The following is a 14950-nucleotide window of genomic DNA, read 5'->3' as shown; positions in this document are numbered from 1 at the left end:
TATTACTTCATTGTATCAAGAGCAAGAAAACCTAGATCTTCTTTTCTCTAGGTTTTTTTTCTCTCTTTAGGCACCGATCGTTCCCTCTCTTCTCTTGGGCGGCGGCAGCCATGACAACCGAGGTGGATCCTCTCGATTTACTTCCTTCTGGCGTTAAACTCCTTCTCAGGCATCTTCATGCCCTGATTCCCAATAAATTATCAGACATAAATTACCCTACATGGAAAATCACCGTTCTTACAGCCCTTGAGGCCAATTACCTTCTCAAATACGTCGATGGAAGCACAGACCCGCCACCGGCAGTCATCACCGCCACGGACAAATCAGAAAAACCAATCCAGCCCATGCCGCCTGGAAAGCCGTGGATGGCCAGATCCGATCATGTTTGATTGCGGTCATCTCTCCCACGGTTCAGAAACACGTCCGATCTTACACAACTGCTTCAGCCCTGTGGACGGCCCTCGCAACACGCTGTGCATCAATTTCCCACTCTCATATTTTTCAATTGCGTGATCGTCTCCACACAATTACCAAAGGCACGAAAACTATGGCGGAGTATTTAGACGAGGTCTCCACCATCATCACAGTCCTCGACACTGTGAACGAAATCATTCCCGAAAAAGATATCATCATGTGCGTCGTTCGGGGGCTCCCATCAGCTTACTCCTCCATTTAACAGGTGGTTCGCATCAGTCCAACGCCCGTTGACCTGGATACTCTCTCCTTGTGGCTAAAAAGTGAAGAAATCAACGTGGATCTAGAGAGCAAACTTCTTCTCCGAGAAGCCGCTGTTATGGAGCCGACCACCGCCCTCACCGCAAGCCAGAACTATCGCGGGGGGCGTGGTGGCGGCCAGCAGGGGAGTCACAGCGGCAGGCAGTCATCTTCCAGTGGCGGGCAGGGTACTTACGAGCGGGATCGTCCAACTTGTCAAACCCGTCAGAAAAAAGGACACACCGCTGTTCGTTGCTGGTTTTGGTATGAGGAGAGCCAAAATAGTGATAACCGTGCCAATTATGCATCTCAAGCCGTCCCCTCCTCTGAATGGCTGTTGGATACTGGGGCCAACATGCACGTTACTTCTGATCTACCCAAGCTTAACGCTCCAAATCCATATCATGGATCCAATGGTATTACTGTTGGCAACGGTGAGTCCCTTAATATTTCTCACACTGGAACGTGTATCATTAAAAACCCCACCGCTATCTTTCACCTAGGTAACCTTACCCACGTCCCTTCTATTAAAACCAATCTCCTTTCAGTTCACCAATTCACAAAAGACAATAATTGCTCACTCGTGTTCACCTCTAATGATTTTCAGATCCTAGACAATACTACCAAGAGGGTGATTTTTCAAGGAGCATGGTCTGTACGTTCTTCCTGGCACAAGTTCGTCTGCCCACCCACTTTCAGAAAGCGTTCCTGTGGCTCCGGTGGCTCTTTCGGCTGATGGCCACAGTCTGTTGTGGCACAATCGTCTGGGTCACCCGTCTACTCAAATAATAAATTCTTTAATGTCTCAATTAGGTTTTTCTTCCATTCATGTAAACAATTGTGACTCTTATTCAATTGCTAAATCTCATAAATTACCTTTTACTTTATCTTAGAAGCGTACAACTGCACCTTTTCAACTTATTCATTCTGACCTATGGGGTCCTACTGTTGTTCCTTCATTTGCTGGTTTTCGCTATTATATTTGTTTTGTGGATGATTTTACAAAATACACTTGGTTGTACCACTAAAACACAAATCACAGGCATACACCACCTTTGTCACTTTTGAAAAAATGGTCAAAACACAATTCAATTCTCATGTTAAACTTTTTCGAAGTGACAATGGAAAGGAATATGTAAATAACATCTTTGGCCAGTTTCTGCCATCCCTGGGAATTATCCATCAAACCTCCTGTCCATACACTCCCGAACAGAATGGGGTGGTTGAGCGTAAGCATCGCCATCTCATTGACACGGTGGTTACTCTTCTACATCAATCTCATCTCCCTGTCTCCTTTTGGGTAGAAGCTCTAGCCACCGCAAACTACCTCATTAACGGAATGCCCAGTCACACCCTCTCCAACAAATCACCCTATAAACTCCTTTACCAAGAACTTCCCAATTATACCAACCTCCGCGTCTTTGGGTGTCTTGCTACCCTTGGCTACGCCCTCATATTACTCACAAATTACAACCCCGATCCCGTCCTTGTATTTATTTGGGCTATCATCCTACCTCCAAGGGTTATCGCTGTCTTGACCCACAAACTCATAAAGTCTACATATCTCGTCATGTCAAATTTGTCGAAAATGAGTTTTCCTACGAGTCTATTTCCTCCTCCACAAATACATCATTCATTGGCGTCCTTCCCCTTTTTCCAACATACTCACAGGGTCCCTCAACACCTTCCCCCACACCTCCACCCACTACCCAACCACCCCTTATCACCCTTTCGATCGTCACCCACAATACACCCGCAACCACCACCCACACTCACAACCAACCCGAACCACCCCATACCCACAACATCTCCAGCCCGATCCGTTTTGGGTCCTTCTCGGCCACCCCCGAATCACCACCGCCCGTGCCACCCCCAATACTCATCCCATGTTAACCCGTGACAAAGCCGGTATCTTTAAACCCAAAACCTTTCAGGCTACCATACTATTAAATACACCCCTTCCCGATAGTTAACCAACAACCTACTCTGTTGCCTCAAAAAATGCTTATTGGCGTCATGCTATGGATGACGAGTTTAAGGCTTTGACTGATCAGAACACTTGGGTTCTTATACCTAAGCCCCATGGGCGGCACCCAATGGGCTGTAAATGGGTGTACAAAATTAAACACAATGCATATGGAAGTATTTCCAGGTACAAGGCTCGTTTGGTTGCTAAAGGCTACAATCAGGAGTATGGGCTTGATTACTCTGAGACATTCAGTCCTGTTATTCGGCAGGAAACCATTCATCTGGTACTGTCACTCGCCGTGCACAACAATTGGCTTATCAATCAGTTGGATGTTTCCAATGCTTTTCTTCATGGCATGCTTGATGAAACTATCTACATGACGCAACCACCGGGCTATGTTGATCCTTGCTTCCCTCAACATGTTTTCAAACTCCAGAAGTCTCTGTATGGGCTCAAGCAAGCCCCCCGTTCTTTGTTCACACGTCTGAAAACGTACCTCCAGGGACTCAGTTTCACGTGTTGCATACACGACACGAGTCTGTTTACTCGACATTCAGCACACGGTACAGTCATTCTTCTTGTCTATGTAGATGATATCATTATTACAGGCTCTACTGCAGCTCTCATTCAGGATATCACTCGAGCTATGCATACTACCTTCAAAATGAAGGACCTTGGCCCGTTACATTATTTTCTGGAAATGGAGGTTTCTCGGACAGGAAGCGGCTTGTTTCTTCATCAGTCAAAATATGCTCGAGATCTGTTGTAGAAAGGTGGACTGGAAAAATGCACCAGTCAACCAACACCGATGGCAGTCTCTTCGTCTACGAATGGACTCGACACCCCCTTTGCCGATATTACCCACTTCCTCAGCCTCATTGGGGCTCTACAGTATCTGGCCATTACCCGTTCTGACCTCCAGTTTGCTGTCAACCGAGTTGCTCAGCGCATGAATCAACCAAGTGAACATGATTACCATTGTCTAAAATGCATTCTCAGGTACATTTTTGGCACTCTTGGTCGTGGTTTACTCATTCGACCCGGGGACTTGGAGCTTCGGGGGTTCTCAGATTCAGATTGGGCGAATGATAAAAATGACAGAAAATCTACATCGGGTTTCTCGTTTTTTTGGGGCCGAAACTGATCTCCTGGTGTACAAAAAAACAACCCAAAGTCTCTCGGTCCTCGACTGAAGCTGAATACCGCGCCCTTGCTCTTCTCGCTGCTGAGACCATGTGGGTCACATATATTCTTTGCGAACTCCGCGCCACTCACACTATTCCTGCTCTCTATTGTGACAACAAATCAACCATCTGTGTGGCCAAGAATTCCGTCCTACAACCAGAATGAAGCATGTTGATACCGATTGTCTCTTTGTTCGCGATGAAGTTCAGGTCGGCACCATGACTGTGCAGTATGTACCCACTAAAGAACAACCGGCTGATATTCTCACTAAGCCTCTCTCGAGCCGACAGCACGATTACCTCAGTTCCAAGCTTCCGTTCGCTTCCGCTCAGCTCAGCTTGAGGGGGGATAATAACAGATAGTATTAAATAAATAATATTAAATAATATTAGTATTTACTGTGTACTAATCCTAGTCCTATTAGGATTAGTACTCCTTAATCCTAGTCCTATTAGGATTAGTACTCCTTACTTTATCTCCTATATATATCTCCCATGTATTCCCTTATTAGGTTAATACTTCAATACAATCAATATTCCTTCAAAGATTAAAAAATCTTCTTTCTTTCTTTAATCTCCTTTCAAGTTAAACTAGATTTTTTTTAAATGAAGAAAATATTTTAATTTAAATGCAAAAACATGAACGTGAAATTACCAGAGAGTATAGGTTGAAGTGTGTTGGCGAATAGAATTAGTCCTAATACAGGAGTAAGATCATATACCCATCTTTTGTACTTTGGCATTGTTTGTGAACAAAATTGGGTATTGGCTTCTTTGTAAGAATGAGTGTAACTATAAGAATTGCACCAATTGCAAGTGAAGTTGTTGACACCACAAATACTGAGAAATTTGCTCTTCTTGGATGTCCTGGTCCTAGTTCATTTAATACCCTTACACTACATGCACAAATTAAAATAATTACACACTTTACTCCTATGTTTTTATATTATTTACAAAATAAAAGTACATACCTTATTGCAGCATTGAATTTAATATACAACATAAACGTTCATCCTGCTATGTTTTTATTAGTGAAAAAACTTACAAGATAATAAAATTATAAGATTACAAATGAAAATAAAATGAAGAAATTAATCTCTTCAGGCTGAAGCGGCAGATATCTCGCTCTCTTTAAGGAGATTCAAGCCCACTGCAGCAAATGTTTTCACTGGTCCAGCAGTAGTCCTCTTTAACTTGTCCCCTCCATGATACAACAGCCTTCACAAAGTATAACTCAATAACTTTGGACAAGAGTTGAGTCCAAAGCTCTACAAAAATAACGTCTCCCTTCAACTAATAAGAACTCTCTTTTAGACTAACTATTTCACTCTTTGTTTTCTCTTGTGTTATGTGTGTACCAAACCAAATGAAGACCATCACTATTTATACAACAAGAAGTCTTCCTATCAATGAATAGGAAGATAATGGAGGTAGTAAATAGTAAAGATAATGGCCTTAGGATTTTCATAGGTTACAAAGGAGTTACATAGATTACAAAGAGTAATGGAGGAATTAAGAATGAAATAAAGTGATGGATAACCAATGCTAATGAATGATGTAGAAGTTATCCATTCCAATGTTTATTGTAATGTTTTTATCTCACAATGAATACTGCCAATAAAGCCAAAAGTAATGGCATTACATGGCTACCAAGTCAAAGATGAATAGCAAGATTAAATTGGTTATTTAAAACACAAATGTCTACCAATGATCATTCTTATAACTCAAAAATAAAACAATTTAGTATGTTAAATATTAATATTAAAATGTTAATAACCTAACAATCGCCCACTCATTTTAATATTTAGATAAGAGAGTATATCAGTTGAAGAAAGACTACTATGCATAATGAAGGTGTGCTCTGCATTGAACCTCCACTTAGTGAAACAGTAACTTTTACTCCAGAGTCGTAGTGGTCTCAGACTTAAACTATCACTGGTTAAGGGAAATAAAATATCACTGGTCACACATAATCAAGGTGTTGACATGACATTTAACAGCCATCACGTTATGTCCATGTGCTATCCCGATTTCATGAGTGCATTTGAGAATAAGTCCCATTCTCATAGGAAGCAACCTACTTCCACACATCACATAGGTGAAATCTGTCGAGAGTGCTCCTGTAAGATTAACACTCCACCCATACGGGCTACAGATATTCATTAAGAGTTTTATTAACTCAACCTTCACAAACTACAGGAAACAATGCACTCACATCATAGGGAGGAAAAAAATAGTGCATTTTTCACAACAAGTCATCATGTGATTAGTTTTTCCCTTTGAACCTGGTTATAGGATCTCTAGTCCCCAGTTGGGTTTCCTCGTATATGACTCAAGGATTTGTAGGCTTCAATCTCATCCCACTCGATGTGCTCTAGACCTTTTCTCTTGTTAAGGCCTTCGTAAGAAGATCTGCAAGATTATCACAAGATTTGACATAATCAACATTAATGGTACCATTTGTCAAATACGATCTTACATTACTGTGTTTCATCCTTATAGGTCTGGATTTACCGTTGTAATAACGGTTTTGAACTCTACCAATTGCAGCGGTACTATCACAATGATTAAAAACGGAGGAATTGATTTTTAAAAATAACGAATTTGAAACAATAAATCTCTTAATTAATTCGCTTCCTCACTAGCTGAAGCTAAAGCAATTAGTTCAGCCTCCATGGTAGAGTTAATAATTATAGTTTTCTTTTTTGATCTCCAACGAACAACACCACCACCTAAAGTAAAGACATAACCAGTGGTAGAACAGGAATCACCTGACAAAGTGTTCTAATCTGCATCACAAAAGCCTTCAAGTACAACAGGATATTTTTCAAAGAACAAACCACAATTTTTCGTTTCAATCAAATATCTCATAACTCTTGTTAAAGCATGTCAATGTTCATTACCTGGCTTGCTTGTAAACCTGCCAAAGACTGCTACTGCATATGCAATATCAGGCCTAGTGCAATCAGTCACATATCTCAAACTTCCGATTATACTAGCATATTTCTTTTGATTTATTACATTATTTTAACTTTCAACAGGAAATAAGTGAACGATTGAATCAAAAGAAGTAGCAACATGCTCGAAATTATGAAAATTATATTTTTTAAAATTTTTCTCAACATAATGTGACTGGTCAAGAAAAATCCCCTCACATGTTCTTGTTATTTTATTCCAAGAATAAAATTTGTCTCACCAATATCTTTCATATCAAAATGGCTTCTAAGAACATTTTTAGCTTTATCAATAAAGTTTATGTTAGAGACAAAGATCAGCAAATCATCAACATATAGGCAAATGATCACATGTGAATTATTCCAAGACTTATGATATATACACTTATCACACTCGTTTGTTTTAAAACCATTTTCAATCATGCAGGAATCAAACTTTTCATGTCATTGCTTTGGTGCCTGTTTCAAGCCATATAGAGATTTAGTAAGTTAACATACCAATTCATCAACAAAGAGTGAAAGAGTTAGTCTAAAAAAGAGTTCTTATTAGTTGAAGGGAGGTGTTCTTTTTTGTGGAGCTTTGGACTCAACTCTTGTCTAGATTGTTGAGTTATACTTTGTGAATGTTGTTGTATCTTGGAGGGGACAAGTCAAAGAGGACTATGCTGGACCGGTGAAAACATTTGCTACAGTGGGCTTGGATCTCCTTAAAGAGAGCGAGATATCCGCGCCTCAGCCTGAAGAGATTAATTTCTTTTCACTAACAATTAAATGTTTTCACCGGTCCAGCAGTAGTCCTCTTTGACTTGTCCCCTCTAGGATACAACAGCCTTCACAAAGTATAACTCAAAACTCTGGACAAAAGTTGAGTCCAAAGCTCCACAAAAAGAAACACCTCCCTTCAACTAATAAGAACTCTCTTTTAGACTAACTCTTTCACTCTTTGTTTTCTCTTGTGTTTTGTGTGTACCAAACCAAATGAAGACCATCACTATTTATACTACAAGAAGTCTTCCTAGCAATGAATAGGAAGATAATGGAGGTAATAAATAGTGAAGATAATAGCCTTAGGAGTTTCATAGGTTACATAGGTTACAAAGGAGTTACATAGGTTACAAAGAGTAATGGAGGAATTAAGAATGAAATAAAGTGATGGATAACCAATGGTAATGGATGATGTAGAAGTTATCCATTTCAATGTTTATTGTAATATTTTTATCTAATTAAGAATCAAATAAAGTGATGGATAACCAATGCTAATGGATGATGTAGAAGTTATTCATTCCAATGTTTATTGTAACGTTTTTATCTCACAATGAATACAGCCAATAAAGCCAAAAATAATGGCATTACATGGCTATCAAGTCAAAGATGAATAGCAAGATTAAATTGGTTATTTAAAACACAAATTCCTACCAATGGTCATTCTTATAACTCTAAAATAAGGAATTTAATATGTTAAATATTAATATTAAAATGCTAATGACCTAATAGTTTTCACTACAATTCATATCGTTTCAATTGTTAATAGTCGGTGAACAACAATAAAATTTATCATATATATATATATATATATATATATATATATATATATATATATCTGTGTTCATTCTTTTTAAAACAAAAGAAAGTGGACCGAAAGTAATGCAGTGGGTGAGTGAACAAACCATATACAAGTAGCATTGACTGCGATTTCTGCATCCTCAACGTAACCTGCCACGATAATCGAGCACATAAAATACCAAAGTTCTAAGCAGCATGAACACACAATAAACAAATCAAATATTTGTCAAAAACAAATTAAATGCTTTCATTATTAAAAGTGTAAGAAATACAACCAAACTATCTTTTTTAAGTTCATAACTATATTATAAGAAGTAGAGTGAGAAACCTTCTAAACTGTAATTCATTAGTTTAACAAATACACTTTAATATTAACTAAACCAAATGTGTGTATCAGTGTCATATACACACACTTAAAGTCGTTTGGTAGAGTGTATTAACAAAACAATGTTTGCATTATCTTTGTGTATAAATAATATCTTATTTTGTAAACAAAAATTTCATGTTATGTATAAATAATGCAAACATTAGTTGATACTTTTAAGAGTAATGGCCTGAAAAATACTCAAACTTTGTTGTTATTACGATATCAAACTTTATGAAGGACCTTTAATTTTACATTATTTTTAATAGTGTATTTTAAAAATACGTGGACACATTACTATTTATAATTATGCAATAATTTTTATGTCCACGTAGCCACATATATACCTTTAAAACATACTATTAAATAGTGTAGAGATAAAAAATCATTTCCTAAATTTGGTATCGCTAGAGTAATTTTGATCAAAATTTAAATATATTTCATACATTTTCCCCTACTTTTTTAACTCACTATAAAATTGATGGAAAGAGAGATTACATATCATATCATAACCCCAGATGCAAGAGATAATCTAACAAATTCCCAAAGATTTTTGAAAGCCTCCCATGAAAATCCAAACAAAGCTTCACCACAACTCCCCCAAAAAATAAACATCGTTTTTGCAGTCACCATAAACCACCATGAACAATTTAAAACCAGTGCTCCACCAGCCAAACCCAGCCCAATTTAAACATAAAAAGTCATAGCAAATGAAACTCCAGCTATAACGGCCATAGTCATAATTTTGCTTTGATCTTGAAGAAATTTTATGATAGGAAACTCAAATGCATAAGCAAAAACCATTGGTATCATCCACAACGAAAGTTGCCCTGCCCATTTTGCTATCTTCTCTTCTGGCCCAATTAATTTTAGAATTTGTGTTGCAAATATATTCAAAAACATTAAAACTAACGCAATTGCGTTCAGTATTATCCATGATCTCTGCATATAAATCCCCAACATATCTTTTTGTTTAGCTCCATATGCTTTCTCACACAGTGTCATTCCCAACTATCAAAAAAGTAAACAATATGACACTTAAGTCTGACTCAATCCAAAGAACATAGCTCATACGGGAATAGTGCCCAAAATTATCCGAATTTGGGATAATATCCCCCCAAAATTAAGAAAATAGGTACCAACATGAACAACAATAGGTTGATATACGTACTGTAAATAATGTTTTACTCCTAAAATGTTACTGTGAGTAACGCTTTAGGAGTAAAATGTTGGTGTGAGTAACGTATATCAATTTAACGCCGTCGGCTTTTAAAAAACAAATAAGCATTTGGTTAAAGTCACTGCAGTGCACTAACAGAAAAATGTACACCTATCAGTCTAGTTATTAGAGTCGGTAAATTAATTACTTCAATTTGTAATGCTATAAATAGTGTTTTGTAGATTGTAATAGTTAATTTTCATTGATGGTTCATGTGTTTCAATACAGAATTTCCTCTTCTCTTCTTCTTCAATCAATTCTTCTTAAACTAGTATTTTTCTTCATTGACCAATTGTAATGAGTTTAGATTAACTGAAGTTTACATGGTATCAGAGCGGTTTGGAGCAGATCTAGGAATTTATTTCGGGAGTTTTTGAAGATAGATCGAGAGATTCTGCAATGGCGATCGAGGATGGATCGACGGATGAAACACATGCAAGAACTGGAGGAGTTGTGTCAATAACCCGCTCTACTTGAGCTCTTCTGATGTTCCTGGAGCATTATTTGTTGGGATTCAATTGCTCGGCATCGAAAAATATACTCTGTGGAGTCGAGCAATGGAGATGGAATTATTAGGAAGAAACAAGTTAGGTTTTGTGGATGGATTACTTTCCAGGAGTGAATATGAAGGGGATTTGAAGAAGATTTGGGATCGATGTAATGCGATTGTAATTTCATGGCTTACATGCAATGTGAGCAAGGGTCGGCTTAGTCGAATCTTATACGCGTCAAGTGCACACAAGGTTTGGTTTGATTTGAAGGAACATTTCAATAAAGTGAATGGATCGAGATTCTGTCAACTTCACAGAGGAATTTTAACATTAACACAGGGATTATCCACAGTTTCTTCTTATTACACAAAACTAAAGAGTCTATGGGGTGAATATGACTCAATTTTCCCCCCTTAGGGTGTGATTGTCACAAATCCAAGGAGTTTGTTGAACAAATGCAATATCAGCGTCTTTTGCAATTTTTGATGGGTCTAAACGAAAGCTACTCACAGGAAAGGGGACAGATCTTAATGATGAATAATTTGCCTAATGTAAACCAAGCATATGCAATGGTTATCCAAGATAAAAGTCAAAAGGGAATTGTAGGAGTTGTACATGATGGAATAGAATCAACAACTTTGTCTACTTTAAGACAAACTGGAATCAAACAGTTTCAAAAGAAAGGATATAACAATCTCTATTGTGATTTCTGTAACATGAAAGGCCATACAAGCGATAGATGCTTCAAGTTGATGAAATGTGAACATTGTTATGCGACAGGGCATGTTAAGAGCAATTGTTATCAACTAATTGGGTACCGTGCAGATTTCAAGTCAAAGAAGAAGGTTAATGCTGCTATAGGAGGGAAAGTGTGTGATGATCAAATAGTTACACAAGATCAGCTTATGCAAATGATGAAAAAGGCCACACCAGAACAAATGACGCAGATGTTAAATGTATTAAACATGAATACCACAAACCAACCACATAGGAGTGCTCATATGGAAGGTAATCCTATGAAACTCATGAACTGGATAGTGGATTCAAGGTGTACAGATCATATGATAAGAAGTAATCAAGACTTACATGATGAGATTATTTTGAGAAATGCAGGAAAAGTACAACTACCAACAGGTGAATCAGCTTCTATTTCTCATATTTGAAGTGTTCATTTGAATGAAGGTGAAGTATTTAGGAATGTGTTATGTGTCCCAGCATTCAAGTTTAATCTATTGTCAGTTTCAAAATTGACAAAAGAATTAAACTGTTGTGTTTCTTTTTTCCCCACATGCAGCATATTTCAGGACCTCTCATCTGGGAAGGTGAAGGGGATTGGTGGTATAGACGATGGTCTTTATGTCCTAAAACTGCAAGGAATGCAACAAGGGAATGTGAATACAATCAGGACAATGTCTTCTATTGGGAAAACCATTGATCCTACTCTTTGGCATATTAGATTGGGACACATTCCTATGGGAGTACTTAGAAGAATAAAGGTCTTCAATAATTGTAGTAGTCTTTTTTTTTTTGAAATATTGTAGTATTTGTCCACAGGCTAGACAAACTAGAGATCCTTTTCCCATTAGCAATGATAAAGCAGATGCTAATTTTGATTTGGTTCAGATGGATGTTTGGGGCCTTACAAGTTGCCTACTCACGATGGGAAAAGGTATTTCCTCACTCTAGATGATAATCATTCTAGGTGGACATGGGTTTTCTTACTTGCTCTAAAGTCTGATGTGATTGTAGTTCTAAAACAATTTCTATCAATGATAAAAACACAGTTTGGCAACATTGTGAAGGTGTTTAGATCTGATAATGGAGGTGAATTCTTTAATGCAAATTGTAGTGAATTATTTACACCAAATGGAATATTGCACCAAAGTTCTTTTCCTCATACACCACGACAAAATGGTGTTGTAGAAAGAAAACACAGGCATATTTTGGAGACTGCTACAGCAATCAAAATACAAAGTAATCTTCCTGACAAGTTCTGGGGGGAATGTGTGGAGACTGCAATATGTATCATTAATAGAATTCCTCTTAGTACAATAGGCAACAAGACACCCTATGAGCTACTTTATACTAAGCAACCTTCTCTGTCTCATCTTAGAGTAGTGGGATATCTTTGTTTTGCTACACATCTTTTAAAGGGAGATAAATTTGCACCCAAGGCAAGAGAGGTAGTTTTACTTGGATATGCAGTGACTCAAAAGGGATACAGATTATATGATATGAACTCTAAGACTATTTTTGTTAGTCGAGATGTTGTTTTTATGAACAATTATTTCCATTTTGAGCACACAATATTGACGCTGAAGGGGGCATGCACTTTCTTGATCTTGGAGGGACTGAAATGAATAGTGAACATGAAACACCAACCACTGCTATTACTGAGAATTTTGATAGTGAACCAGGTCACAGTGAGGTACCTTCATGTACACTTGAAGAAGAACATGTGGAGGAGGAACATGTCATGGAGGAACATGTCACAAATGTACATGACCAGGTTGTTTTAAAGAAGTCACATAGGACTGTTAGGCCTTCTATTTGGCAAGCAGATTATGTTTTACCTGGGAAAGCAGCTAGAAATTGTTAATACTCTATAGGTGATGTTGTGGATTCCAATAGCATCTCAATTCCTTATAAGAGTTTCTTGACAAAAATCTCACAAGAGTAAGAGCCTAAAACATATCATGAAGCAGTGAAAGATAACAGATGGATTGAAGCTATGCAAAGTGAAATCCAGGCCCTAGAAGAGAATCATACATGGAAAATTGTACAGCTACATGTGGATAAGAAAGACATAGGATGTAAGTGGGTGTACAAAATTAAGTGCAATGCCAATGGAGAAGTAGACAGATTTAAAGCTCGCCTAGTTACCAAAGGATACAATCAGAGAGAAGGCTTAGATTATCAAGAAACTTTCTCCCCAGTAGTGAAGATGGTGACAGTCAGAGTAGTGATATCTTTGGCTACTGCACAATGTTAGGGACTACATCAAATGGATGTTTTTAATGCATTTCTTCAAGGTGATTTGGATGAAGAAGTGTACATGGAAATTCCATTATTCAATCATCAAAGTGGGAAAGGGGAGGTTTGCAAGCTGATCAATTCTCTATATAGACTCAAGCAAGCTAGTAGATATTGGAACATAAAATTAACTAAAGCTCTGGCTGATTTTGGTTTCAATCAGAGTCGTTTTGATTATTCCTTATTCACTAAGCACCGAGGATCTAGTTTGGTTATTGTATAGGTCTATGTTGATGACCTGCTTATCACAGGGAATGATCACCAACTAATTTTGGAGACAAAAACAATGCTCAAAGATACTTTCAAGATCAAAGATTTGGATGACTTAAGGTATTTCCTAGGCATTGAATTTGCTAGGAATAAGGATGGAATTATCATGCACCAGAGAAAATATTATTTTGAGTTGATTTCAGATATGGTTTTATCAAGGTCAAAGCCTATTTGAGCACCTATTGAGCTAAATCAGAAGCTTACCAGTGTTGAATCTGTATTTTCCTCAAGAATCCAAGACTGACAAGCTGTTGAAGGATCCTAATATATATCAAAAGTTAGTAGGTAGACTTTTATACTTGACCATAACTAGGCCTGACATAACCTTTGCTGTACAAAATCTCAGTCAATATATGCATGAACCAAAGACATCTCATATGGAGGCTGCAATCAGAATGATTAAATATGTTAAACAATCTCTAGGTTTGGGAATTCTCATGTCCTCCTCTAGCACCGATCAAATGACAGCTTATTGTGATGCTGATTGGGCCTCTTGCGCCAACACTAGAAAGTCTATTACTGGATACATAGTTACTTATGGAAACTCTTTGATTTCATGGAAGTCGAAGAAGCAAAATAATATCTCACCGCTCAGCAGAAGCTGAATATATAACCCTAGCTTCTATAGTAGCTGAAATTGTATGGTTAGTTGGTCTATACAAGGAATTAGGGACTACTTTGTAGTTACCAGTTCCTATACATTGCGACAGCAAATCTGCCATTCAAATTGCTGCAAATCCAGTTTCTCACAAACGTACCAAACATATTGACATTGATTGTCATTTTATCCGAGAAAAGATGCAACATGAACTAGTTCAACCAGTGTATCTGAACATAACAGAGCAGCCAGCAGATCTACTTACCAAAGGACTCACAAGCAATCAACACTCTTATCTTGTTTCCAAGCTAGAATTGAAGAATATCTTTCATACTCCTAGCTTGAGGGAGGATGTTAAACAATTGATTAAATGCACTGCAGTGCACTAACAGAAAAATGTACACCTGCCATTCTAGTTATTAAAGTCGGTTAAGTTAATTACTTCAATTTGTAATGCTATAAATAGTGTTTTGTATATTGTAATAGTTAGTTTTTCATTGATGGTTCATGTGTTTCAATACAGAATTTCCTCTTCTCTTCTTCTTCAATCAATTCTTCTTAAACTAGTATTTTTCTTAATTGACCAATTGT

The 14950-nt window shown here is 37.5% G+C and overlaps 1 protein-coding gene across 1 annotated transcript; it reads left to right on the top strand.

Annotated features, from left to right (window-relative positions):
• Window positions 1–10524: 10524 nt before the first annotated feature.
• LOC138340206 (uncharacterized) lies at window positions 10525–14748 on the top strand. The gene is made up of 11 exons (XM_069291900.1): window positions 10525–10710; window positions 10971–11466; window positions 11641–11692; window positions 11753–11954; window positions 12013–12127; window positions 12208–12480; window positions 12780–13052; window positions 13164–13405; window positions 13451–13555; window positions 13715–13821; window positions 14472–14748. Exons 1-11 carry the CDS (start codon window positions 10525–10527, stop codon window positions 14746–14748), a joined length of 2328 nt encoding a protein of 775 aa, XP_069148001.1.
• Window positions 14749–14950: the final 202 nt, after the last annotated feature.

Source organism: Solanum lycopersicum, chromosome 12, assembly GCF_036512215.1.
Source record: "Solanum lycopersicum chromosome 12, SLM_r2.1".
Taxonomy (NCBI): domain Eukaryota; kingdom Viridiplantae; phylum Streptophyta; class Magnoliopsida; order Solanales; family Solanaceae; genus Solanum; species Solanum lycopersicum.
This window is presented reverse-complemented; position numbering and strand designations above follow the sequence as displayed.